Source organism: Hirsutella rhossiliensis, assembly GCF_020360975.1.
Source record: "Hirsutella rhossiliensis strain HR02 chromosome Unknown scaffold00002, whole genome shotgun sequence".
In the NCBI taxonomy this organism is placed as follows: Eukaryota; Fungi; Ascomycota; class Sordariomycetes; order Hypocreales; family Ophiocordycipitaceae; genus Hirsutella; species Hirsutella rhossiliensis.
In genome coordinates, this window is record NW_025408668.1 from 5,865,359 (window position 1) to 5,891,717 (window position 26,359).

The window sequence follows — 26,359 nt, forward strand, 5'->3', positions numbered from 1 at the left end:
CCGCACATTTTGTGTGCGCATATTCCGTGCGCCTGCGTTATGCACCTTTAATGCATACATATAGGTGAGGTTATCACAGCATGTGAAAAACGGTATGTTGCGCGCCCTTCTAGCGTTGAGATGTGCATGTCCCTAAAGGAGGCCCTCCTCTTTAAATCTTTGCGCTGTCTGCCCTCCTTTTGGACTTTGCATTTGCCTCATTCTATTTATGCGGCCCTAACCTCCCATTCGGCCAGCCTAACGGACTTATACTTGGCATTTTTGTGAGAGCTCTTGTGAGAGCTGTTGTGAGGGCATTGCGACGACGATTTCGTCTTGTGCGAGGTCAATTAGTTGGTGTTGTGAGCCAACAGTAGTCTCATCAACCTTGCCAGCGCTGTCTCCTAACGAGCCGGATTGAGGGTCGCCGGCGAAGCTCATCGTGCTCGTCAGGGAGGGGCATGCGGTGTATTGCTTGTGATGTGTTGACTGCAAGGGCGACGTCTTGTTTCTTTCGCACATGCATCACAGGCGGCGCAGGCCGCGTGCAGAGAGGAAAACGTGCAGTTAAAAAGAGACTCCATAGCTTTATGGGCTTATAGCAAAAAAGGCGGTGCGAATAGCTTCAAGTTTGCTGTTATGCTGCTTGTGATGGTGAATAGCGTAGCAGGGAATGTGCGCACACAAATTTGTGTCATCGACGCTGCGCATTGACCAGCCACATTTCTCCGCTTTTGATACTGTACAGTATAGACTACCTAGCTACTAGTAGGTACCTCACTGTGCTCCGTAGTCTTAATTAATCACTCCATGTTGAGCTTCCGGCGAAAGCAGTTGGACCGCTCCGGGATTGTGCTTATTAATACAGTACCGGTATAATCCAACGCTCCACCACCCCAACCCCCCTCCATGGCGTAGTGGTGACACGTCTGGAGCCTCTGCGTCGCAGAGGGGTCGGTTCGAAGCCGGCTGGAGGCACCCCTGAGCGAACAGGGTACACCCGGGTTCCCGCCCGTCAACAGGGAACAGCGTCATGAGAGAACACAATCGGCGTACCAACCACCATCAATGACTAACACAACCACGCTTCAACTTCGACACATCGCGCTTCAGTTGCTGGGAATAGGATGCTGAACACTTGGAGAAATTGACCTTCAAGCAGGTCTGTCATGAAGCGAACAGTGGAATGGTTGGCGCAGCGTAAGATGATATGTGGGGCTTGGGGTGTCATGCATCAGTGTATCGAACCGTCAATAGCCAGAGCGTCTAGGCCCTATAGGGACCTCCCTCCGGGCGGAATAAATCCATACCATACCCCCCTCTCAGCTCCACCAGCCGAATATCATGGCCTTGCTGTCGGGCATCCGGACGCAGGTGCTGTCGTGGTGGCAAGGCACGCCGCTGCCCGGCCTTCCGGACGCGCCGTGCCATTTCCAGGCGTGGCACGCATTTGACGACTCCAGCAATTCATGGCGTCCGATCGAGTCGACGAGCAATCAGGCCGCCCCGGGCCATGGTCATGACGGCTTTAGAATCGTCACCTGGAACGTTGACGCCACATCGCCTTTGCCCCAAATGCGTGCAGGCGGCATCATTTCCCGTGCCCTCGGTCTGAGCTCCGCCGTCGACGTCGTCTTTCTTCAGGAAGTCTCGCAGCCTGCTCTTTCGTTCATACTGGGCGACGCGCGGATACGTCAACTCTGGTACTCGAGTGATGCCGATACGTCCAAATGGGGAGGCCAATCCTTTGGGACAATCACGTTGCTCTCAAAGCGACGGTTTGATAGGGCAGCAACTCTCGGTCCGGTTTGGAGAGTCAAGTACCCCAGCCGCTTCGCCAGAGATGCACTTTGCTGCGACATCCTAGCCCCTCCATCTAGCCCAGAACAAGGCGTCGTTCGCGTCCGACTCGTCAATGTCCATCTGGATTCGCTCCCAATAAGGCCCTCCCACCGTCCTCGACAAGTCTCGGTCATTGCTTCGCTCATACGGAGCGCGGGTCACGGCCTCGTCGCTGGAGACTTTAACCCCGTGCTTCCAGAAGACAACTCTCTTGTGGAGGATCGCGGACTGACAGACGCATGGGGTCAGCTTCACGGCCAAGATCCGGGCTTCACGTGGGGGCTTGATGGGAAGCAACCATTTCCTCCGGGTCGGCTGGACAAGATTGCTGCCATGGGCATCCAAGTTGAAGCAATTGAGATTATGCATCCAGAAATCACCACTCATATAGATGCATCGCGCAACGAGACCACTGGCCCGGTGCCATGGAGCGACCATTCTGGGCTCTGGTGCCACTTTAGTGTCTCACCTTGACCGTGGCTTGCCGTGTAATGGAGGGAAATCTTCTGAGATGATAAATTAAGTCGTCAGCTGAGAAAAAATCTCTCTATACATAGGTAGGAATAAGGAGGTTGTAGTAACTTCCATGCCTTGGGTACGGAACCAGTGATGAAAACGCAGTGCGAAGTACTTTTATTACTCAAGGCGGGTTTGCTGAGGCGGCAAGGGAGGGGAGAGTCAAGTTCAGCATTTAATTCTGACGACAAGCCATCTAGACAGCATTGAAATCCTTCTGTTCAAAATCTGGACCTTTTTATCGTTGTTGATACAAGACGTAGGTATATGTTTGATACATTTGTGGTAAGATGGAAGCTATTTCGTGGAGACCCCCGACAAAGGGCGACGGAAGGGCTACAAGATTTGAAAGAATGTATACTCTAGACCTCATCGGCTATAGCAGATTTTCCTCGAGATGTCTCTGAACTCGACATCCTCGTATCTATTCGTCCTAGGGGCCGGTTCTGTAACGTAAACCATATCCCTTTACCGTTCAACATTTATTCCAAGTCATAGAAATACCTAGCATTATCAAACTACAGGATGTTGCTGTACATACTGCGTAAGCGTTAAGAGCAGGAGAAGGGAACAGAAGAAACACAATAAAATAACACCCGCGCTTGCTAATACTCTTGATAGATTTTCAACCATCGAAGCTTTGGGCTTCGAAAACTATTGAGCTTTAGTCTGAGCAAAGGATTACCATCGCCCTGTATTCTTGGCACGCTATCAGTTCTTATATCTTCCATCCAGCTGTTGCCATGTTTTTAGATCATTAAACTCTCGGATCCACTCTGATAATCCCTTAGCCATATCACTCTTCAGGCCCTTCAAGTCTAGCTGAACCTTGTCAGTGATGAGCAGATCTCTGATTGATCTGATATCTTGCATGTCACCATATCTCTTAGCCCCTTTTCGCCGGGTCTCGTTTGCCCAACCACTCAGTTTCAGCCTCAGCAAGCCATCTGGATCAAGAAAGTTCAACTGCATTTGTTGGCCTAGTCGCACGATTCCGGCTTGGTCCAGGGTAGGAAATGCCATGAATCCAGCTATGATGCCGTCTACCTCGACGAAAGTGCCCCCTGATTCTGCGAAGAAATACTGAGAGTCGGAAGGCAAAACACCCGTCTTATCCTGGATAAATGGAGGCTTCGAGAAAATATCGAGGAGCGTGCCGTAACCATGGGCGCCATTTGGGACGGCGATGTCGATGTCCGAAGTTGTGCGTGCCGTCATACCAACATTGATACACGCGAAGCCACCGCAGAAATAGTAAGGGACGTTTGCCCGCTTGAGCTCCTTGTGAAGATGCAAGGCACAGCTGTACAAGTCTCTCTGCGGTGGCGGAGGAAGCGTGGCTGCAAAGAAATTCATGAGAATCGCTTCATGCAAAGCATGGTGTCATCAGGTTATCAAGCCTGTCACGAACGTTTTTGCCCTTGAGGGGTTGTAGCTTTCAAATGCTGAAGCAATTCATTAAACGCTTTCTGGGTCCTTTCTGCAGACGCATTAGAGACCAGTTCAGGTTAATGGCTCCGGTGTACACAACGCTGGCTCAACATGTTGAGCATCAGGGGGTACTGACCAGTAAGACTATCCTCACCGTCACCATGTCGGGCTGAGCTCAGCATGGTGATGGAATTGTCCAAATATTGGTGTGCTAAGGTGTACGTATCAACTGGATTCGTTTTGGAAACGTTTCTTCCTTTCTTTAGAGCACGCGGACATGTCGGACTCATGACAGCAGGAAAGTCAGGTTTTATAATGTGAGAGTGAGCGGCTCAATTCATCTATCTTCCCGGCGGCCAAGCCATCAAGAAATGAGGGGTTCGAACGAATCAAATGCTTGGTCGTTGCACCGGCGGCCTGCAGTCGCGTCCGAGTGTGGTTATGGTTCCCGCGCTCTGTTCATATTGATTGGACAATAATTGCTATGGCCGATGGAGTAAAGCAACAAGGTCCGGAAGGCTAACGAAAGGAAATATGTGTCTCGAATCTGACGAATAAGATTCTCTCAACCTTGAAGAAGCGTGCCGAAGTTTATACTTTGCTTAATAATCAACCTGGCTGGAAGGCTAATTCCCAGCTAAAACAGTGGTGTCTCGTCATAAGCACGTGCCCGTCCGCTGTGGGTATAATGTCGGGGCAGCGTCACCTCCAGCCTGAGCCTTCAAGTCTCCACCGCCTGATCATGCCCAGCAATCAGAATCGGCCTTTCCGCGTCCGCGACGCGGGCGCCGAGGGCGCGGCAGCAGTCGCCAAACTGTTAAAAGACTCTGGTATCCCATCTGCTCTCTGGGGAGCGAATGCAGCTGCCTATCACGGTGGCGGTCTCTGCCCCTTGGTACGTGTCTTCAAACTGTCGCTCCCCAGTCCGAGCCCGAGATGCTGATATGGACTACGACTAGGATATAGAGCTCGTCGTAAATGATGCTCATCAGCAGCGGGCATTCGGTGTGCTAACAGCCCATGGGGTCTTACCCGCCATCCCCGACGATAGCGAAAGTACACTGCCAATTGACTACGCACTTTGGCGACAACAAGCGCCCTCGTATCGATACCGAGACCGCCGTCGCGTGCGAATATGCAGCCATTTATACAAACTACCACCGAGCGGAGACTGGCTTGAGGATTCTCTGCTTCCATACATCATCCTGTATTCGGCTGAGACTGTTGGCCTGCCTTCACTTCCGCCCTTTCCACACACCAAGCTTCCACGGTTGGTTGGATCGCGACAATCTTACGTCCTCGCGCCCGCGCTTCATAGTCCACGAATGTCACTGAGCAAATTCGGTACCAAGGGCGAAGTCCTAACAACCGCATTCGCGGCTCTCGTTGAATCGGAAATGAACGTTCTGTTGTGGCATGCAGACTATCTTTCTCCGGCCTGGGGACAACATATGGCTCAGCTTTCTGAACTACTTCGTTCACGAAGCGTTGTAAACGGTCCAGATGGCTTGCCGGACTTGGTAGATTCCAGGCTGTCGACTTTCGCGAACTGGATTCAATTGGACTTCCGGGGGGAAGCGGACCCTGAGGACTTGGCTGACTTGAAAGACGTTGAAATTCGACGCAAAGCGGGAGCGAATCTGGATCCTCACCACTGTGACTCTTTCTCATCGGAGCTTTCCTTTTAGGGTGTCCGCAAGCACTCCTTGGATGCCTGGTCGGCATTAGCTCGCAAAACTCCGAGACTTGGCGGTTTCCCGAGGATTCCCATGAGTCTCGAGATCAGCCGGCGTCTGTGTTGGCGTCTTCGTCAATTCTCGCTGGCGTGGCGGGCTTGGCGGCATTTCTCTTGAGGTACTTTCTTCAGTGAAGTCATCGCGAAACGGGTTTAGGCGTAAACGAGGTGGCGATATTTTGATACTCAGGCCAGAGAGGGCCAGTTGAGATTCTCTGGATCCAGGCACCGTGCTTTAACGTTGTGACGGCGTCCACGTAGCTTGCTCGGCCAGCTCTCCAAAGTCCAAACCCCGACTGTTCTAATGTCGATGATTTCTTCAACCGAAACTCTGATGCTGGAAACCGTCATCCGACTCGCCACTCAAGAGAAATAAGGCAACATTGATGTGTGGAGCCCTCACTCTCTCACCTCGATGCCTTCGGTGCCCTGCTTGAACGCTTCCCTAAACAATCCCTGTTGAAAGAGAAACCTGTAGTTAACACAGGGACGGTCAAATAGACGCTCGAGGGTGCAATCGGTATTGGCCATAGCCATGCTACATGAGTATAAACGTGCTTGGCAATCACGCTTATTGAGAACTTGGCGCCCCACCAGTCTTCCAACGCATCAGATACCGAAGAGGAGATGTGCGGGGTCCCTAATGGTAGTAGGTGTTGAATCTCGTCGTCAGGCAGGCGACGGCCATTCCTATGAGAAAGACGATGGCGGCTTTTGATCGAGGAGAGAGGTCAGCGACTAAGAATCGCAGTTGGGCAAAAGCGAGGGGTGCCTACCGTACCACTTAAACTTGCTGTCCGCCCAGACGAAGAGCCGGACCAACAGAGCAGCTTTGAGCACTAGTTAATTACAGTACTGTACTAATAAGGGGCCGGCACGTCAAGCGGGGAAGATGAAAAGCATTGCGTCACGTAGAAAGTGAACCTACTGTAATTAGATCCGGGTAGGAATAGCGTCCAGCGCTAAAGGACGCAGTCTCAGGTCCCCGACATTGGTCGGATGGTGGGGGCGGGGTTGGAGCTCGGCTTAGCGGAGGCTTCGGCCGAAGTTTGACGGCGCGAGGATGGAAAGGGAGAGAGAGAAGAGGCGGCAGGGTATGAAGAGTTTGTTGCTGTATGAACAAGTTAATCGACGCTGCATATAATATGTACTGTACACTGCTCCAGCAATGATACAGTGTCTCATCCATTGCTGAGCCACTGACACTCTTGGCCAATGGCCACAAATTCCGGGCCGGGACAAACTCTCACGATGCCTGCCAAACATGATTTCCGAGCAGGCCAAGCCATGCGCGGGGTACAGAAAAGTACGTTGTCATGAGTGCACCATCTCGGCTGATGGGTCGCAGCCAGGGACAAGGAGGGGGAGGCAACGGGCGTGATCTCTCTCGTTTCCAGTCCTTTTCTCTCACACGCTATGCGCCAACGGCACGACTCTTGCCACCTTGGGTAGGTGTTCTGCGCATACGACGGTGGTTTGTACTGTGGTAGCTCGTTGGTCCCTTGACAATCCAGATGCCGAGGCTCCCTTTTTGTTGATGATGATTTGTGGGTGCGTTGTGGCGTGTGTTGTGTGGTGTGCATTGTGGATGCACTGCGGGGGACAGAGAGGCGGCGCCTTCAATATATCCGTCCCCCGCCCTTTGGTGCACGTTCAGTAACAGTACGTAATTAGCCTGCTCCTTCAGCTGAGCTTCTCAGCTCTCACGTACGCTCCCCGCTACCACCTTACCCTTTCCCTCCAAAACCCCCCTCCTTTTCTCTCCTCCAACCCCCTCTCTCCGCCTTCTGCTCTCCTCCTCCTGCTCCTCCTCCTTCTCACCACTGACATCCAGCTTCCCACCGTCGTCGTCGCCGCCATGTCTCTGACCGTCGGCCTCGAGACTCCCGTCACTGGTTCCTACCAGCAGCCCATCGGCCTGTAAGTCACGACAGCCTCCCTCTGCAACCAGCCAACAGGCCCCCTCGCTACCGGCATGGTGCATTGCGCACATGGCTGACACAAGAGACGCAAGCTTCATCAACAACGAGTGGGTCGAGGGCGTCGACAAGAAGAAGTTTGAGGTCGTCAACCCCGCCACCGAAGAGGTCATCACCTCGGTCTGCGAGGCCACCGAAAAGGATGTCGACATCGCCGTCGCCGCTGCCCGCAAGACCTTTGAGACGACATGGAGGCAGGTCACTCCCCAGTCCCGAGGCGCCATGATCCTCAAGCTCGCCGACATTGTCGAGAAGAATACCGACCTCCTCGCCGCCGTCGAGTCCCTCGACAACGGCAAGTCCATCACCATGGCCCGCGGCGACATTGGCGCCGTTGTCGGCGTCCTGAGATACTTTGGTGGCTGGGCCGACAAGATCACAGGCAAGACCCTTGACGTTGCCCCCGACATGTTCAACTACACCCGCAGGGAGCCCGTAAGTCTCTATTCCCCCGCTGGCCAGTTTCCCACTGACGACAAAAGATCGGTGTCTGCGGCCAAATCATTCCCTGGAACTTCCCCATGCTCATGCTTGCCTGGAAAGTCGGCCCTGCTCTCGCCACGGGCAACACCATCGTCATGAAGACGGCGGAGCAGACGCCCCTGTCGGCTCTGGTCTTCGCCAACTTTGTAAAGGAGGCTGGCTTTCCGCCTGGCGTCTTCAACCTGCTTTCTGGTTTCGGCAAGGTTGCTGGTGCGGCCATCTCCGCCCACATGGACATTGACAAGGTCGCCTTTACCGGCTCCACCCTCGTTGGCCGTAGCATCATGAAGGCCGCCGCCTCGTCCAACCTGAAGAAGGTGACGCTCGAGCTCGGCGGCAAGTCTCCCAACATTGTCTTCAACGATGCCGACATCGAACAGGCCATCTCTTGGGTCAACTTTGGCATCTACTTCAACCACGGCCAGTGCTGCTGCGCCGGCACCCGCATCTTTGTGCAAGAAGGCATCTACGACAAGTTTGTCGAGGCATTCAAGAAGCGCGCCACCGAGAACAAGGTCGGCGACCCCTTCGACGACAAGACGTTCCAGGGCCCCCAGGTCAGCCAGCTCCAGTACGACCGAATCATGGGCTACATCAAGTTGGGCAAGGAAGAGGGTGCCACGGTCGAGGTCGGCGGCGGGCGCCACGGCGACAAGGGCTACTTTATCCAACCCACCATCTTTTCCAATGTTCGGTCGGACATGAAGATTATGCAGGAGGAGATTTTCGGCCCCGTCTGCGCCATTGCCAAGTTCAAGGACGAGGACGAGGCCATCAAGTTGGGCAACGATACCACCTATGGCTTGGCCGCGGCCGTCCACACAAAGGACCTCAACACCGCCGTCCGCGTCAGCAACGACCTCAAGGCCGGCACTGTCTGGGTCAATTGTAAGTCTGATGCTTTGTTGGCGTGATTGCTCCATTCTAACCGCTCGAGCAGGCTACAACCTCATCAGGCACGAGACCCCCTTCGGCGGATACAAGCAGAGCGGGATTGGACGCGAGCTGGGAGAGGAGGCGCTGGCGAGCTACACCGAGACGAAGAGCGTGGCCATCAGACTGGGAGGCGCCATGTTTGACTGAAGAGTTATTGGAGGGATGGTGGATGATGATGCAAGCTAAATTGATGCTTCTGGACGGGTGCAACAGGTCTGCGAAAATTGTAAAACTCGACATGTCTTTTCGCAATGAATTGAAATGAAGTCACGAGGCGAGGTGGTTTCTGAGCCTGCATCTGAGCGGCCTGTAATTAAACTTGCGGAGAGGTACGGAATGATGTCACAGTCTTTACGGAGTACCTAGATACTCTCTCGGCCAACTTCTTCCAAGGGTGCGGGCGCTCTATCGATAACGGGCGGGTCTAGCAAATCCATGGCTCACGCTAATTACCTGCGCCTGCTAGGTGCCAGGCGCCAACTCACGACTGCCCTCCTCCGCGCCATCCTTTGTTCAACCGCAAGCCGTCCAAACAGAGAGGCGTGACGCCAGAGACGGCCCGCGCACGGCTAGAGGGAGTCACAATGTCTGCCCTCTACAACCTCGAGCCGCAGCCGACGGCCTCAGCCATCATCCACACCACGCTCGGGGAGATCCTGGTGGAGCTCTTTGCGAAGCAGACGCCGCTGACGTGTCGAAACTTCCTCCAACTGAGTCTCGACGGCTACTACGATGGCACCATCTTCCACAGGCTCGTGCCCAACTTCATTCTCCAGGGTGGCGACCCGACGGGCACCGGCAACGGGGGCGAGTCCATCTACGACGGGGGCGCCTTCAGCGACGACCTTGACCCGTGGCCGATGGACCAGCGGCATGGCAGGAACGCGGGGCCGGCGGGCATCAACTTCAAGGATGAGTTCCACTCGCGCCTCAAGTTCAACCGACGCGGTCTCTTGGGCATGGCAAACGACGGCCGGCCTGATACAAACGGGAGCCAGTTCTTCTTCACACTGGACAAGACGGACGAGTTGACTGGCAAAAATACGCTGTTTGGACGAGTCGCGGGCGACACGATATACAACCTGGCCAAGATTGGCGAGTCGGAGGTGGAAGAGGGGTCTGAGCGGCCTTTGTACGCTGTCAAGATTGAGAGGATCGAGATCTTGGTGAACCCGTTTGAGGACATGACGAAGCGATCGCGAGTCGCTACACGAGTCCAGCCCAAGGCGCCGGCACCTAAAGATAAAAAGAAGAAGAGGAAAGGAGGAAAGCAGCTTCTCAGTTTTGGCGACGAAGAGGACGACGAAGTGCCGGCATTTAAAAAGACCAAGTTTGACACAAGGCTGATTGCTGATGACGAGGTCGAGGAGGAACGACCACTCGGCAAAAGGTCTACGCACCGAGAACCCTCAAAAGTAGCCAAGCCGTCACAGACCGTCATCGTCGATCCAGAAGGCAAAGACGAGGAAACCGCCAGTCATGCCGGACCCGAGCCCATGGTGGACAAGAAACCAAAATCACGACCCGAACCCGAAACTTCAGCACCAAAGCCATCTCCAGAGCCAGAACCCATCAGGAAGAGCGCGCTTCAAAAGGCCAAGGAGGAGATGGCGGCGCTCAAGGCGTCAATGCGACGGACAGTCCCCTCGGAACAGGCAGTGACGGAGAAAGAAAAGTCTGCGCTGGAGTCAATGATACCCGAGACGTCGATGCGTGGACGCAAGAGGCGGCCGGCGGGGAACAACACGTTGAGCAACGAAGACGCAGACACCGTGCGCATGCTCAAGGCCTTCCAGTCAAGGCTCGACAAGGCGCCCCCTGAAAAGGAGACGACTCAGGCGTCGAGTGCCCAAGACCAAGACGGCGGCGACGACGGCTCAGGGGCGGCGGGCGAGGAAGCGGAGCTATGCGACCTGCACTTCATCGCAAACTGCCAAAGCTGCACGGCATGGGACAAGCAGGACAAGGAAGAAAGCGACGACGAAGGGTGGATGTCACACTCGCTGTCCTTTGCGGCGGAGAAGCTCGGCAGGGACCTCAGCAACCGGAGAAAGGCCGAGGAGGAACTGGTCGTCATCGACCCGCGGGAGAAGGCGCGCACGCTCAAAGAGGAGAAGCAGGCCCAGCGAGAGGCGCGGGCGGGGGGGTCTGGGCGCGCGTGGGATCAGGCGCGCAACGCGAAGCTGGCGCGGGCGGGGTCGCTGGCGGGGAGGGGGGCCAAGTGAGAGGCTTGATTTAGGTGGAATATCATGCGGAGAGCTGCAATGGGGCCAGACGAGTCAATGTTCGACGAGTATACCATTTTTACTTAGGCTTCTACCATAGGCGCTGCATATTGCCGACGAGATCATAGAAGCCGCTGCTCCTTGCTTTTTTCCCCTTGTTTTTTTCCCTTCGCGACCGTATAATTTTAGCAGATGGTGTCTTCATTACATGGATAACGAAGCATCTCGCAACAACGGATGGATCTGGAAGAGGCCGTCGACGGATGACCACGTGACTGTTCCGGGCCATGACCGTGCAGTGTGATTGGCCGAACGAACATACCTAGGGCCCGCTGTATCGCCTGGGCTATTAGCGGGCCTGTCAGGTAGCCTTCCGCTATGAGGCCCGTCAACCTTTTTTGAGGCAGCTTCCCACGAGTGCTCTGCTTGTTCCTCGTTCACCTTTTTCTCTCGTTTTGTTTTCCGCCTTCTTCTTCCGCGATTCGGCTCTGCGCAGTGACATACTATAGTCCGCCCGCGCAAGTGCAGATACCTCTTCTGGATCGCAGTCTTCCTCTCCGACCGCCACCTCCGACAGACGACTGCGCCATTCGATACAAAGGTCGACATCTCACCACGTTTCATTCCCATCCGCCTCGCCGACTACGCTACGAAATAGTATCGACCGTTCGCCCCGGCTGGCCAAAGAAACTGGAGGCTCAAAACCGTGATTGCGAGGATCCGCCGCCTCACGCCGCCTTCTGACATCGGCAGGCTTTGCTGCAAGAGATAACGCGTCGCCGATTGCCCCCGACGGCTCATACGAAACCATTCGGCTCGACTCGACCAACCCCTTTCTCGACTATCCGTGCCAGCACTCACAGAGGGTGTACAGTCAGTGGGGTTACACCAGAGGATTGAAATTGACTCCTCTGTGCCCACATCCAACTCAGTGTCACGACACGGCCTTCTCCAAACACGATCCGCGAAAACCGAGAGCCCTGTTACTCGCGCGCGCGCGCGGCATTGACCCATCGCCCGAGCCGCATGGTCAACAAGCCGCCGCCCCGCCGCACATGACTTTTCCATGTCAGCAATCAACTCGAGGAAAAGAGCAGCGCCCGGAGCATCGCCCATCGTCCCGTATCAGCAACGGATGCAGCAGCCGTACATGGCCGACAATGCAAAGGGAGAGTCGATGATGCGATGGAACGGCGGGGGGGACGGCTCCGACCTCGTCGACGGCTCGGCACACGGCGCCAACCAGTACGGCCTCGTCCCGGCTCAGCAGCAGTACACGCAGAGCGCCCCCGCGCCGTCAAACTCCCTCACGCGTCGCCCTACCAATCAGGCGCTGGTGCCGACGAACCCGCGCTCCAGCTACGACTCCTCGGTCGAACCCTGGACCGGCTTTGGCGACGGCAGCAATGCGCTCTTGCAGCAAACCCCGGGCGAGGGGCTGATTGCGCAGGATAACGTTGAGGTCTTGGAGGAAATGGCGGCAAAGGCCAAGCGGGAGTCGCAAAGCAAGCGGAAGCAGATCCCCCCTTTTGTGCAGAAGCTCAGCAGGTAAGTGCAATCTCGAGCCGGACTCGTTTGGTTCTTGCATTGACGTTTGTCTTTAGCTTTCTTGAGGAGCGCAAAAATGAAGACCTGATACGGTGGTCCGAAAAGGGAGACTCATTCATCGTGCTGGACGAGGATGAGTTTGCCAAGACGCTGATCCCCGAGCTGTTCAAGCACAACAACTACGCCTCCTTTGTCCGGCAGCTCAACATGTACGGCTTCCACAAGCGCGTCGGCCTTTCGGACAATTCAATGCGCGCGAGCGAGCGCAAGAACAAGAGCCCCAGCGAATACTACAATCCCTTTTTCCGCCGCGGCCACCCCAACTTGCTCTGGCTCATCAACAAGCCCAAGGGCGGGAGCAAGGCCAAGAAGGGGAACAAGCACATCGAGGGCGAGGGCGAAAGCGACGAGGACATTGGACACGATGACGCGGCCACCCAGCCACCGGGCACGTCGACGGTTCCGACCGGCCGTCCGCTGCCTACTAGCGATTCGCAGCCGCTGCAAAAGAAGGAGATGACGCTCATACGAGAAGAGCTGGGCAAGGTGCGAGAGCAGCAAAAGATGATTCTCGGCGCCATCAATCAGCTGCAGCGCAACAACAATGACTTATACAACCAGGCACTCATGTTCCAGAATCAACACGATCGGCACCAAAACTCGATCAATGCCATCCTCAACTTCCTGGCCAACGTCTTTCGCAAGACACTCGAGGACGGCAGCCATCAAAACGTCGGTGACATCATCTCCAGCCTCATGACCACCAACCAGGGAACCCAGCAGTCCCATCAGCAGGGCAGCATTTTCGACCTGGGCGATCTGGTCCAGTCGCAGGTCGATCCGACATCGTCGCTCGCCGGGACTCATAAGAGAGCCCGCGGCTTGCTCCCACCCATCCCCAATCAGAACGAGGCACCAAAGGCGGGCAGATCGCCTTCGGGCGCGAGCCCGTCGTATCATACAATGGGCAACCAGAACCCCGAGACAGGCCACGTCACGGAACTGTTGGACGGGTCGGATGCTTCGCCGAGCCTCGTTCAAGAGCTGGAAGCCAATCCGCAAGAGCGGATGATGAAGATTATCAACGACCACAACGCAACCAACACGTCGAGCATGGACCTGCCCGAGGCGGCCGAGCTTGTGGCCAACGCGCCGGACGCCCTGAACAGGGATCAGCGGAGCAAGCTGGTCGACTTCATGTCCAAGCAGACGTCGACCCCCTCGAGCACGGCGCCGTCCCCCGCTGCGCCGGGGCAAGCGTCGGCCGGCGCGCCGCCCAGGGGATCCGCCGCGGGCATCCCACCACCGTCCCTATCACCCATCATGCGCTCGCCGACAATGACGCCGCCTTCGCTGCACCAAATCAACTCGAACCAGGTCGACCTCGGGCAGCTACAGCGGCTGCAGAGCGAGCAGGACGCCAAGATCCACGAGCTCAGCGAGATGCTCGGGCCCTTGAGCCCGTCGGGCCAGATCCCCGGGCTGGCCGACGGCCACGAGGGCTTCCTCGACCCACCCAACGTCGACCTGGATCAGTACTTTGACAGCAGCGCATTCCTCGACGACACGAGCTACGTCGCCGACGGCAACGACTTCAACTTCAACCTCGACCCGGGCGGCGGCATCGTTGACCCGCTCGGCGCCAGCCATGGAAATGTGATGGCTGGGGCCGCCGGCGGCGGCGGCGACGTGCCCAGCCCGGCCGGTACCGAGGAGATTCTGCGCGACGATTTTGCCGGGACGGCCAACCCGGACCACGATGCCAAGCGGCGTCGGATAGGCTAGGGCCGCGTCTGGCTTTCGCTCTCGCTCTTTGCTTGACATCGTACCCATCTGTTTCTCTAGGTACATCCCCCCCGGCCAAAGGAGCCAGATTTGGGTCGCGGTATCGCGATTGTGTGACCGAACTACAACAGTTCACATGCTCACACTCTGAAAACGGACACGTGGCATTCATACAGGAGGCATCGTCATGGGCCGAGCATGGTCGCTCATCTTGTGGCACCGGGGAGAAGGCCGGTCGTTGTGTCCTGTTAAATTTTGTTCAAACAAAAAAGTACTCGTTTAGTTGGGCGAGCAGCCCTCCGCACTCACCCTTTTTTTGCGCCGAAGCGGCAACGTTTGGGGGGTGAGGGGTCGAATCATGAAGACATGAAAAAACTAGCAGAACTTGGGAAGGGGGGCTATGGATGTCGAGACGCTTCTGGCTCGAGATGTTCTCGGTTGGGGGTGTAGGGGGATATTAAAACGTCGATCAAGACGAGCTGGGTGGAATGTATGTAGTTGGCTCGTGCATATACACCTGCGTTTCCTCTGACGGGGCGTGAGACAATTCTGTGAATACTGGTTTGTTCGTCCAGTGCCCTCTCTTCTCAGTGTATTGTCTTTTTTCATATTGCTGGTTAATCGTAGCATTCCGACCCATACACTCTCCCTGTATAAGTCTTCTTCTCCCAGGACGCGACAGATCTCGTCGCCAAATGATCCGCGTTCGTTCTATATGGGGGCGCGGCAAACTTTGTCCGTCCGTCTGATCGCCTCGCACAACCCGCATCAAAGATTCCGCGAGATTGGCAAGAAGCTGTCGACCGAGGGTGATGGACGCAAGCGGGAAAGGCGCCGAACGATGGTAGTCCGTTGCTGTTTCTCGTAGTCGCGGTCGGGGCAGCGGCGGCGCAGAGGCGTGCTCGCTTGGAGTTGCAATGGGGTTCGGCGGCGGCGGGCGACAGCAGAGAGGCGAGCTCTGGTGGTGTTTTGACGGCTTTTGCTCTGGTATTGTACAGAGGCCATGTGCTCTTTATCTCCTTTACATTCTCCTGCATTGGACAGCATGTCTATCAGAGACGGCGGGTCAGGGGCGTGGTGGGCAACGGCGCCTCTCTGCGCACAAGCTCAGCCAGCAAGGGGATTGGCGTGAACGGTGACGCGGTCGATGCGAAACGGCTCCTTGGGGCGGTTCTTCTTGTCCACCTCGAGCGCCTCCATCCTGGCGAGGGTGGCCATGGAGCCGTCGCCAATGACCTTTCCAAAGACAGTGTTGAGCCCGTCGAGGTGCGGGGCCTTGTCAAAGGTGAGGAAGAACTGGGAGCCGTTTGTGCCGGGCCCCTTGTTGGCCATGGAGACGACGCCGCGCGAGGCGTGGCGCAGGGCGGGCCGGATCTCGTCGTCAAAGGCGCCGCCCCAGATGGAGCGCCCGCCTTTTGGGTTTTCCGGGGGCGAGGGGGTGGCGGGGGCGCCTGTCTGGGCCATGAACTTGGGGATGAGGCGGTGGAAGGGCGAGGCGTCGTAGTAGCCCGATGCGCAGAGGGCGAGGAAGTTCTGCAGACGAGGCGAGTCAGCCGGGCGCGGTGCGAGACGAGGGGCGCTGGTAAAAACAGGAGGCTCTGTCTCTCCCTCCTTTTCTTTCTCTCTTCCAGTTTCTCTCTCTGTTTTTTTTTCCCCTTTGTGCTTGCTATCTCTCACCTCGGCAGTCTTGGGGACGCTCTCGCAAAAGACCTCAATCTTGACGTCGCCGAGAGACGTGTGCAGCGTGACGGACATGGTCGGGGGGATCGGCGCGCGCGTACGCGCTCAGTCGCAGGCGTCGGATGACGACGAGTTGGATGCTTCCGAGATCAAAGGAAGGGCCTGGATTCGGCGGTGATGGTGCTGGGGATCTGCCGCGGTCGAGGATCTTCAGGGCACCACGGCTACGGAGTCAGAAGAAAAGTGTGCTTACATAACGACCTAGGACCATGGCGTGGTGGCCAAGACTGCATCGCAAGAAGATTGTCACCCATGCATCTGCCGCGTTGGCCATGCAGACACTAGGACTCGGGCTGGACACCCATGCGCGGCGACTATCGAGCCGTGTGCAACGTTTGCCTCGGAAAAAGGCTTGATAATCACCGAGCCCACCCGGAGGGCAGAACCAACGCCAGGCCGAGTGAGCGACGACGGCTCCGTCTCTGCCTGCCTCTGCCGCCGCAGCTCGAGGCCGTACGGCTCTGGAAAGGACGAGGCCAGGGGAGCTAGTCGAGGCGGGATGAACCCAAATGCCCATGCACTGCGGGAGGGAGCCGCTAGAGCAAGACGCGCTGCAGTGAAACACGCTTTTTTCTGTGTTGGGTCCCTTGATTGCTCTCTGTCTCGTTGCTGCTGCTGTTATTATTGCTGCTGTTACTGCTGCCAGACGTCGTGGGGGAAACTACAGTAATCTCTCTTGAAGTGAATGCAGGAGACATGGACGGGGCAAAGATGGTGCGAGAAACGAGAGGCGAGAGCCCCGTACTGCACTTGAATCTCGGCATCCCGGTGTCCCTTTTTAGCCACCTTGATTACTCCGTACTCCCAGTAGGGCGAGGCATCCATCCATCCATCCATCACTCCCTCCGTCTCCCTCTGGCTGGCCGCTCCCGCTCCCGCTCCCTCTCTGCCTTGTCTCTGTCACTCCCTGGCCAGGCCATTTCCCGCGACCACAGCCACGGGCTGACGCGCCCCCATACTTAACCTTTTCTCGTCCACCCCACACTCTCTCGCTCCCCCTCGCATTCCCCTGCCCGTCTCTCTGTCTCTCTGTTTTTCCCTTCTTCCCCGTCCCAATCGCCTCCCGGGACATGGGACGGGCACCAACACAATCCCATTCCTCCCGCGTCATCGGCCTCGACCGACAGCGACTCACCTCGCCCGTTACACGGCCCTGCTACCCCTCCCCGACAACACTAACACCTAAGCTACTCAAGGGGCGGCAACGCATTCCGCTCGAGCTACGCCGCCGCCGCCAACACCGCCAACACCCGCAGCCGTCCTCTTGCCCCGTCACCATACATGACAGCGTACGCCGCCGCTGACGACGCCCGTCCCGTCGAAGCAGCCCTCTTCATCACCATCGCCGCCGTCGTCGTCGTCGTCAAGGCCGCCGTCGCCGTCGCCGTCGTCACCAGCACCCCCGTGCTGGCGGCCTCTTCAGCGGCGTCATGGCCACTGCGCCAGCCAGCGTGAGGGTCTCGGGGCCTCCAAACAGCAGCTTCCTCGTCGGCTATCCGGGCATCTCGGCCACTCTGGTACGTTGGTCCTGTTCCTTCCAATTGTCCCGCCTTGCGCCTGTGCTGACCCACTCCGCCATGGCAGCCGCGCATCGAGGGCAAGGTCGAGATCCGCCCCGGCCAGGGCTTTTCCATGCCCGTGCCCATCTCCCTGGTGCGCATATGCCTGCAACGCCGCGAGACGATACACCCCGACGCCGAGAGCCTCACCAAGAGGCACCTCGGCACCCCGCGGCGGGAGACGACGGACGTGGTCGGCAAGGAGGTCCTGCTCTTCCGCTGCTCCACCGGCAAGGAGGCCGAGAGCGTCATAGCCATGGACCTGCCCTTTGTCCTCTTCATCCCCTTTGGCAGGGGCGGCGAGGAGACGAACCGACGAATCCCCCCCGCCTCGCTCCAGCTCCCCAGCAGGACGGCCGAGACGTACTACGAGCTCGTCGTGACGGTGCAGCAGGGCCACAGCAACCAGTACAAGTACAGCTTCCCCATGCCGCTGCAGCGCTACGACACCCTCTCGACCTTTGGCATGTACAACAAACCCGAGACAAGGCTCGTCACGGCCGACAACGTCGTCCACCTCGGCATCAACCTGCCGCGCTGGAGCTTTGGCCCCAACGACCCCATCACCGTCTACCTGAAGCTGTCGCCCAACTTGGACTGGATGAGCAAGGCCAAGCGCGTCACCATTGAGAAGATTACCCTCACCATTGAGGAGGAAATCACCTTTAATCCCGAGGGAGACGAGCCGACCAAAAAGGTCAACAAGCTGTCCAAGCAGATTCAGCACGTCAAGATGAAGATGCCCGAGGCCGGCTATGCAACCAACATAGGCCTGGTTTTTCCCTCCAAGGACCTGCGGGACCCGGACGGCATCATCAAGCGAGGCAAGCCCGCCTTTCCCTTCTACGAGGTGGCCTCGTTTACTACCTCGTCGAGCCTTTACAAGATTGAATTCTACGTCAGCATCAAGGTACGTCGACCATGCCCCTTTCTGGAGCCCCAGCTCTAGCTGACGGTTCCTGCTTAAGGTGCAACTGAGCGGCACTCGCGATGTCAGTCTACGGCAGCCCGTTGTCATCTGTCCCTTGGACCAGCAGGGGTGCAAGGAGGAGATGGACGCCATTGAGCAAGCTGCCAAGGACGCGGCTCTGGTCGACCCCAACAACCCCATGCTTCCAGCTCGCTCCATTGTTCTAGCCAGCGACCGCGACTCATTACGGGCTCTCGGCCTGTGTACCGTGGGCGGTCAGAAGAAGCCATTTATTGACTGAGCGCCATTGAACTGCCTCGCCGAAGAACGGAACTTGAAAAGGAGGCGAAAGACGGAGCAACGGCATGAGCTTGGAGGCATGGCGAGCTAATGTGGATGGCGCTTTATACCCTTGACAGAGGCGTTTCTTTTTCTTTTTTCCTCGAATTTATCGTGAGTTTTGGGTCGGCGAAAGGGCCCCGTGTATTTGTGCGGGGGCTTTCTCGACGGCGTTTGGAAACCGGCGACTGCGACTGGGGCTCATGACAGGTTTTGCTTGGCCCGGCGGATTGGGGTTCGGCGCGGACGAACATGGATGAAATATACCGAGCCGGGATGGCTCTCAGCAAAGAGCTCAGGCGGTGGAGACACGGTGTTTTCATGGGGCTCAGGGGCAGGATCAATAATCGAGGCAATGCGTACGACTAATGAGCAACAAGTTGGGCCTGATGAATGCGATTCTCAAATTATCATTGTTCGTCCTCGTGGTTTAGAAGACCTGATCGTGACACCTGAAACTGGACTGATGACCCCGATTGTACTGGCCCGTCAACACTTCCCCATCATCCATCATCATCAATGGCTTGAATTGATTTGATTGATACCTTGAACAAAAGGAGAGGTTCAAAAAAGGAAAGAGTGAGCGCTGCAGGGTTCGAACCTGCGCGGGCGGACCCATTGCGGATGCGGATATCGATCTCGACGGCGTCGAGTCGCTGTCCTAAACACAACGCCTTAACCACTCGGCCAAACGCTCGAAAGTGTCGACAGTTGTAGTCGTACTGAACATTATGAACCCTGAAGAGATGTGGGCGAGTTTCCAGCTTCTCGTACGAGCAACATGAGACGGCAAGCTGGGGGGGTACAAGTCTTGCTTGGGTGGACCACGAGAGCGAGCTAGGCTTAATTATATTTAGCCTCGCTGTTGAACACCAATGAGGCGGATGCCGGAATCGGTGTTGAGAGAAGAGTCTTGCCCTGAAACACATACATGCTTCAGTTACTGCCTTTTTGCAGACGACGAGTACACCCGGCACGAATACCGCGGACTCTTCCGCCATGCCCGACGATGAAGCTCAGCAAGAAGCCGACAGATGTGCCATTGTAGGTATAGGGTAGGTCAGATGGGGCGTGGGGCGGGCTACGAAATCTTCAGCTTGGGCTCACGCCAGGACCAACTAACCTCGACGAGCCGTTGACAAACACAAACAACATATTTGACAGCCCCGTAAGCTTCGTGCTGTGCAGCCGGTGGTCATTCCAACTCGGATTTGCGCAGTGGTTGCCGCCTCAGTTTCGTTTCTGTCTCGACCCCACAGTCGTGGGAGCGCTCAGAACTCGTCATCGCAGCTCATTCCGTAGAGCAAAGACGACGCGATCCAAAGAGAGAAAGGAGGACAATGCAGCGGCGAGACTCACGGTGCCTATAACACGCCGAGACGCGATATTCGGACGCCCAGCATTGCCACCGGACTCGGCCGCTGCGATAGCGACACCAGGACGCCATCCATCTGTTCGCCTCACTTCCGCCCTCAAAACCTCACCTCCATCATCACAATGGCGTTCGATGACGATGAAACCCCCCTCGTTAGCGGGCCGGCCCCTGCCCCAGCTGGGAAAGACGACGACGGCGCCGTCATGGAGGATGCGCTGGAGGACGGCATGCCCGACTACAAGCTCTTCGCGTCCATGTTCGAGAAAAAGGGCGTCTCGGGCAAGTCGATCCGCAAGGGCGAAAAGGACTTCGAGTCGCACGGGACCCGGGCGCAGGACAACGCCCTCGAGTCAAGCCGCAAGGCCATGGAGGAGGTTCTGGGCTACACCAGGACGCACCGGGCGGACGCCTGGTCCAGGGGCTGGTTCTTCCCGGACTGGTGGGCGCAGCAGTCGGCAGACGACAGCCGCGACGCGTGGCTGAGGCACCGCGTCGTCGTCGTGGAGCACGAAAAGGGGAGCTGGATGAAGGATATTGGGCGCACCGTGCCCGGCACCAAGCAGGACCAGCCCGGCGTCGGCAGACTGTGGCTGCTCCCGGAGGAGGCGCTCTACCTGGTCGAGAGAGGGACCCTCGACTTCTGGTGGCCCGACGTGCAGCTACAAGAGTTGTTTCCGAGCGGCGGAGCGGCGGCCCGCACAGGGTTCGGCCCAGATGACTACGACGTCGGCTTGCCCCTCAGTCTCGAGGCGGCCTACGCGCTGCTCGTCGGCCTCGACGGGGAGCAGGGAAAGACGTCCTTGCCAAAGTACCAGGTCTTTGCCCATCTCAAGCGAGCAGGCTTCCACGTCATGCGAGCGCCGCCCGAATCACGGCCAGCGCAGGAGTCGCCCCCGTCCCCGGCTACCCTCTGGCAGTGGCTCTTCTCTCTTGTCAGCTGGGAGAGGAGGCCGAAGCAGAACCCCCTCGGCCCGCTGGTCTCGTCGGGCATCTACCGAGCCTACGGGCCCATCTACCAACAACTGGCTATGCTTCCCCGTCACCGGCCGATGGCCGTCCCGCCAGCCGCCAGCGACGCGCCCCAGGAGCCATTCCGCGTCAACTTTCACGTGTGGAAGCCCGGCGGCGCGCCCTTTTCCAAGAAGAACCCGCCGCCCCCGCACTTTCGCATCGCCGTCGCAGACACGAGCAACTCGGAAGTGCCGACGCTGGAGCAGATGGAGGCGCTGCTCGAGTCGACGCCGCTGGATCCGCCGGGCGAGGGACTGCAGGGACCGGGGAGGCTCTACCAGCGGATCAAGCACGGACACCGGAACGTGCTCGTGGCCGTGGTGGACCGGGGGCTCGTCAACTTTATGAGGTTTGGAGAGGCCGTCTTTGGGGATGAGAAGCTGTACGAGCGGTTCGACAAGCGAGGTGGAGGCGGCAGAGGGGGTAAGAAGAGCGGACGCGGCAGAGGGCGAGGAAGGGGGCGTGGCAGAGGGGGCGGCTCTAGAGGTGGCTGAAGCCTTGGACTTGGGATTTTTGTTGAGCGAGACTGGGCAGTGGAGATGAAGAGGTGAAGCCTCGGCGCAGTTTGCTTGTGGCGCCTCAAAGCAACAAACAAAAGGCTGAGAGAGGTGTGCAGTGGATGGGATAGCACGAGTGTTTCTTTTCCCGGGACGGCGTTTGGCCTCTTGCGGAACTCGATTGACGTGTTCTCGAGAAACAAGATAACGGCTGCTGCAGTATCGGGCTCAAGTCTCAAGCCATCGCGATAGTCGGGAATGTATGACGGGCTCGACTGTCATATATTGAAATACGAAGTCGGCGTTGGGTCGAGAAGCAGCAACCAGGGTCGACTACGGCCGGCCGAACAGGATTGAAGGCAAGTATTGGAGTCCCCAGCGCCGAGACATTTCGGACGAATCCGAGATGCGCTTATCTGTGTTTGGGCTCGGCTGTTTTGTTCGATTGGGGTCATGGCCGTGTTGGATGTGCAGGCTGAGTTTGCGCTGATTCGCCACCGAAGCACGCCTTCACCAGGACTAATGCACGCACGAGTGGCAACGATGGATTCACCAGCCCCTCGTCGAGTCGGTGATCGACAGCGCAACCGGTGTGGCAGCCAAACACGGGCCTTGTTTGTGCCTAGACGTGAGACTCCAGTGCTGGATGGTGCTACTCGGCAATGTAACACGACAGCGACCCGGTGATTTGTCTCAAGACGCCCGAGGATATCGTTTGTTGCCAAATTTTCATTCTAGCCTTTTCGCTCTTCTTCCCTCCTATCTACCCGTTCCCCTCTCTCGTCTCTTTCCCCTACCAATTGCCGCTCGTTGGCCAAAGTACGGAGGGGCCGGGCTCAAGTGACGAGTTGTCCGCGGATAGTCAGCCGAGGGCGCCGTGCCTTGTGCAATCTGACGTGTAGCACCGAGGAGATGAGATGAGAGCGGGCGTCGACGGCCACGGGAAAAAAGGGGGCTCATCGCGATCTCTCTTGGTTTCCCACCTAGGTCAAAGTATCGGCCGGAACAGCACGGGCACATTGAGCTGAATTCCTTGGCTTGGACCGCTAGGAAAACAGTTTCTGACCAACTCCACAGTCCTACAAACTAGAAACGAGGCTCGTAACTTTCTTTATATCAGTTTTTTTTTAAGTTGTGAATGGCGTCGGCACAGGACAGTTCCTCGTCATCATTCATCGACAACGGGTCGCGATGATGACGCGCGTGCGGCATCAATGAGTCGAACGGGTGGGAAGAGGATTTTTTTTAAAAAAAATCCAGCCTCACTCTCAACAAAAAAAAACACGACAGGCTCAAGGTGTGTGTTCCAACACCAGGCCGTTTCCCGTCGCGGATTGGTTTTGTCGCGGGTATCGTGTTGGTGCGCGCATGTCTCTGCCTAGGCAGCACGACTGAGGAGCATGTGCCTCACACGCAGTGTTTTGCTGTAGTGCTATTATTGAATGCGGTTGGTTGTCGTAAAAGCCTTACAAGGCGTTAGACCTAGAGAGGAGGGAAGCCATGCCGCAATGCAAATTGTCGTGCTGAATCTGGCGCCGGGGGGTTTCATGCCAATAAACCGCCGGTGGAAGAAGGGGGGAGGGGCGATGAATTATGGATTGGGTAATGCTTTATTACGCGGGGCGCGTGTTTCGCCTGACCTGGATGGGCAACTATTAACTCTACGGGTGGCAGGACTTGACTCCAAAGCGAAGCGCTGGGCGGGAAATGAAGGAACAGCTGGCCATGATGCAACATGGCACCAGAGTGAGTTTCGCCAATGCCCCCCCCCCCCCTTTCCCGTCCGCCTTCCGCCAAGCCTGGCTGCCGTCATTCATGGATGGATCGATAGTCTTTTCATGCCGTGCGTCTCTTGTTCAGCTCATTTCCCGCGCTCGCTTGCTGGGTGATTGGTTATGCCTCGTAAACGACGAGACAAGTATCAGTTTATGTATTTACCGTACATGTGTAAAGAGCAACTGCCTCAAGGTAGGGAGAGGGAGGTATTAGTTGTGCCGTCAGCTATAGAAAGAGGTACTGTATATGGCATGAGTGCTATACGGGGAGTGGGGCTCGTTAATACCGGTAAGTCGATAATGGCTGAGAGCCTACTAACTAGACTCGAGAGGGCAAGCAGCAAAGACGCACATGTATGCCCGCCGTAGCCGAGGTATCCTGCCTGTATGTACTCGTATTGATGAGATCGAGACTCATGCAAGCGGCCACTCAGGCGACACCGTCTGTCCAGCGGCCGCCACTTTATCAAGAAACATGCGCCGGGCCTTCTGTCGCATCGGCCCAATGTCACGTCTCTGGATCGAATGCTAGCTTATCGGCTCGAGTCGAAGCCGCCGATGAAGGATTCAGGACAGGGCGGTGCAGGCGCTATTGGTATATACAGTAGTATATACAGTATGCATGCATTATGGATTCACATGCCAAATGCAGCCCGGGAGGGAGGGCACCGGACCGCTGATCAGCATCATGTCATACGTACTGTATTACAGTACAGTGCCATTGCCGTCATGGGCGACAGGGATGGGTTGGTTTCCGTCTCGTCAGCTTGGTTGGAGGCGAGGGCGGTAATTACTGTAAGAACAGACAATCTGCAGTCAGTTAATTACAGTGCTCGCTGCCTCGGTACAGTACAGGCGGCAAAAGTACGTTACAGTAAGTACTAGAACCCTGTCGCGGCTGAAAAGCTTCGAGGCATTAATTGCGGCACATGTGTGTGTATCCGTATATGTGTCTGTATACCTTGTTCCCTCTCTTCTGCCAAAAAGGAGGTTGAGGGTTTGGCAGTGTTCAAGATGAGAGCAGCAAATGTTTTGACTCATGGGCCTATCCATCCTGCTTGCTCCGCGGACAGTCACTCGTACACACACACACACACACACACACATATATATATATATATATAGTCGTCTTGTTTCGCCTCGTCCTCTCCCACCCCTCTTCTGTTTCCCAGCATCGGGTATGTACGCTGCGGCTAGTCGTTGGACGCATCATTTTCTCGCAACCATGCATGCGCGACAAAGTCTATTTGGGGCGTGGGCGTGGCGCAACGACTGTTTGGGATATGTTGCGAGATGACGAATCTTGTCAGCACGTCTCGATGGCAGCAGACGCGCGTGCTATGATTCGCACGCGCCTGGAGCAAGGGTTCTGGGCGAGCGCAGTCATGGCTGCATACGTAAGTTACATGGCTTTTTTGCATGCAACTTGTCGGGCGGGCTGCTTTGCAACAGACGCGAGAGGCGACCGAGACGGCCGAGTTTCACCGTGCGCATTTCATCACCATTTCATTTCGCCGCCCAAGTGTGAGAGTCATCGTCTCTTGGGGCAAAAACCTTGTCAGTCCCGCCTGATTGATGACAGCAACCCGGTGGGCCGTCATGGGCACATGAGTGTGACTGGGCACGAACGGTGAGCTGGGCGGCCTGCATCTCTTCTTGTCGCGAGCGCTTGCTCGCTGTTTCAGGGCATACAGGCGCAGTGGGAGCCCGAGACGAGGAGCATGAGTTTTCTCTCTCTCTCATTCCCTCTCCCCCTCTCTCTCCCTCTCTCGTTTTCGTACATATACGCTTTGAGAGGAGAGAAAAACTATGTTGCAAGGGCAGGCCAGGCAGGATAGAGGCGGCCCAAGGGTGGAGCCCGCTTGCGACGGATAGAGTTGCCTGACAAGGTAGATAGGAAACGTCGGTGTTGGACCGTGGAGATACGGGGCTCTGGAATCCCGAACTGGGCGAGCCCACACGGTAACACGGGGGCGCCGTGATTGGTGGCTGTGAATTGCTGTAGGCCCCGTGTCGCACGCCAAAAAAAATTGTGTGCGAATAGGAGCCAGACTACACGGTGTATGAGCATGTAATTATGTGTGTGTGCAACCTTGGTTGGGCCGGCCTTTTTGACGCGACATGCATGTATTGATTCATGGTGCAGTACTCCGTACGCTGGTCAGAGACGGAGGACGAGCCAGTTGCCAAGTCTTGCAGATACAGGCGGCAATCCCCAAAGGATCATGCATCCTAGTGCAAAAGTCATTGGCCAAGAGCTCGCCAGCCCGGTTGGTTGTGTTGGGCACAGATTGCTCGAACAAAGAGAAAGAGTGGGAGAAGGAGAAACAGGAAACAAGAAGGACAGGAGGAGCGAATGTACCCGGACCGTGCGGCCCTTGTCCGCTGGTGCAACAGCAAAGAGTCAGGTCTGCAATGCATCGCTCTCTTGCTTCTCTAGAGTCTAGCCCAACCGGTTGGCCAATGGCAACGAGACGCCGTTGGCTACTGTTTTGTCAACTGATGTGATCTAATCCTCCCTCGGAAACTAAAACCTGTCTCTCATCGCACATTCTTTTTTTTCGTCCTCTTCCACATCGTCTCTACTCTCTCTCTCTCTCTCTCTTCCTTTCGCCTTGCCGCTTCCTTCATTCAATCAATCTCCTGCTCCGCCCCCGCCCACTCACCGCCGTCTTGGCTCAGGCCTGTAATTAC

General features: G+C 56.7%; 9 protein-coding genes and 1 non-coding gene across 10 annotated transcripts; 7 read left to right on the forward strand and 3 right to left on the reverse strand.

The window, feature by feature from the left end:
- Positions 1–1,323: 1,323 nt before the first annotated feature.
- HRG_02275 (endonuclease/Exonuclease/phosphatase family domain-containing protein) lies at positions 1,324–2,295 on the forward strand (the record flags this gene model as incomplete). Its single annotated transcript, XM_044860746.1, has 1 exon — positions 1,324–2,295. The coding sequence occupies one exon, from the start codon at positions 1,324–1,326 to the stop codon at positions 2,293–2,295; it is 972 nt and encodes a 323-aa protein (XP_044724379.1).
- A 753-nt stretch (positions 2,296–3,048) lies between these two features.
- On the reverse strand, positions 3,049–3,693 carry HRG_02276 (uncharacterized protein; the record flags this gene model as incomplete). Its single annotated transcript, XM_044860747.1, has 1 exon — positions 3,049–3,693. One exon carries the CDS (start codon positions 3,691–3,693, stop codon positions 3,049–3,051), a length of 645 nt encoding a protein of 214 aa, XP_044724380.1.
- Positions 3,694–4,510: 817 nt separating this feature from the next.
- HRG_02277 (uncharacterized protein) lies at positions 4,511–5,456 on the forward strand (the record flags this gene model as incomplete). Its single annotated transcript, XM_044860748.1, has 2 exons — positions 4,511–4,663; positions 4,728–5,456. 2 exons carry the CDS (start codon positions 4,511–4,513, stop codon positions 5,454–5,456), a joined length of 882 nt encoding a protein of 293 aa, XP_044724381.1.
- A 1,905-nt stretch (positions 5,457–7,361) lies between these two features.
- On the forward strand, positions 7,362–9,048 carry HRG_02278 (aldehyde dehydrogenase family domain-containing protein; the record flags this gene model as incomplete). The annotated part of the gene is made up of 5 exons (XM_044860749.1): positions 7,362–7,423; positions 7,509–7,917; positions 7,965–8,111; positions 8,169–8,853; positions 8,906–9,048. 5 exons carry the CDS (start codon positions 7,362–7,364, stop codon positions 9,046–9,048), a joined length of 1,446 nt encoding a protein of 481 aa, XP_044724382.1.
- Positions 9,049–9,485: 437 nt separating this feature from the next.
- HRG_02279 (cyclophilin type peptidyl-prolyl cis-trans isomerase/CLD domain-containing protein) lies at positions 9,486–11,126 on the forward strand (the record flags this gene model as incomplete). Its single annotated transcript, XM_044860750.1, has 1 exon — positions 9,486–11,126. The coding sequence occupies one exon, from the start codon at positions 9,486–9,488 to the stop codon at positions 11,124–11,126; it is 1,641 nt and encodes a 546-aa protein (XP_044724383.1).
- A 1,135-nt stretch (positions 11,127–12,261) lies between these two features.
- On the forward strand, positions 12,262–14,459 carry HRG_02280 (HSF-type DNA-binding domain-containing protein; the record flags this gene model as incomplete). The annotated part of the gene is made up of 3 exons (XM_044860751.1): positions 12,262–12,674; positions 12,731–13,220; positions 13,263–14,459. 3 exons carry the CDS (start codon positions 12,262–12,264, stop codon positions 14,457–14,459), a joined length of 2,100 nt encoding a protein of 699 aa, XP_044724384.1.
- Positions 14,460–15,566: 1,107 nt separating this feature from the next.
- HRG_02281 (cyclophilin type peptidyl-prolyl cis-trans isomerase/CLD domain-containing protein) lies at positions 15,567–16,214 on the reverse strand (the record flags this gene model as incomplete). Its single annotated transcript, XM_044860752.1, has 2 exons — positions 15,567–15,992; positions 16,137–16,214. 2 exons carry the CDS (start codon positions 16,212–16,214, stop codon positions 15,567–15,569), a joined length of 504 nt encoding a protein of 167 aa, XP_044724385.1.
- A 1,266-nt stretch (positions 16,215–17,480) lies between these two features.
- On the forward strand, positions 17,481–18,969 carry HRG_02282 (arrestin domain-containing protein; the record flags this gene model as incomplete). Its single annotated transcript, XM_044860753.1, has 4 exons — positions 17,481–17,626; positions 17,677–17,716; positions 17,784–18,668; positions 18,727–18,969. The coding sequence occupies 4 exons, from the start codon at positions 17,481–17,483 to the stop codon at positions 18,967–18,969; spliced, it is 1,314 nt and encodes a 437-aa protein (XP_044724386.1).
- Positions 18,970–19,587: 618 nt separating this feature from the next.
- On the reverse strand, positions 19,588–19,704 carry HRG_12060. The gene has a single exon. It is a non-coding gene; the product is annotated as a tRNA-Leu (tRNA).
- Positions 19,705–20,504: 800 nt separating this feature from the next.
- Positions 20,505–21,944, forward strand: HRG_02283 (tRNA-splicing endonuclease subunit sen54 n-term domain-containing protein; the record flags this gene model as incomplete). Its single annotated transcript, XM_044860754.1, has 3 exons — positions 20,505–21,049; positions 21,125–21,816; positions 21,928–21,944. The coding sequence occupies 3 exons, from the start codon at positions 20,505–20,507 to the stop codon at positions 21,942–21,944; spliced, it is 1,254 nt and encodes a 417-aa protein (XP_044724387.1).
- Between the last annotated feature and the right edge of the window lie 4,415 nt (positions 21,945–26,359).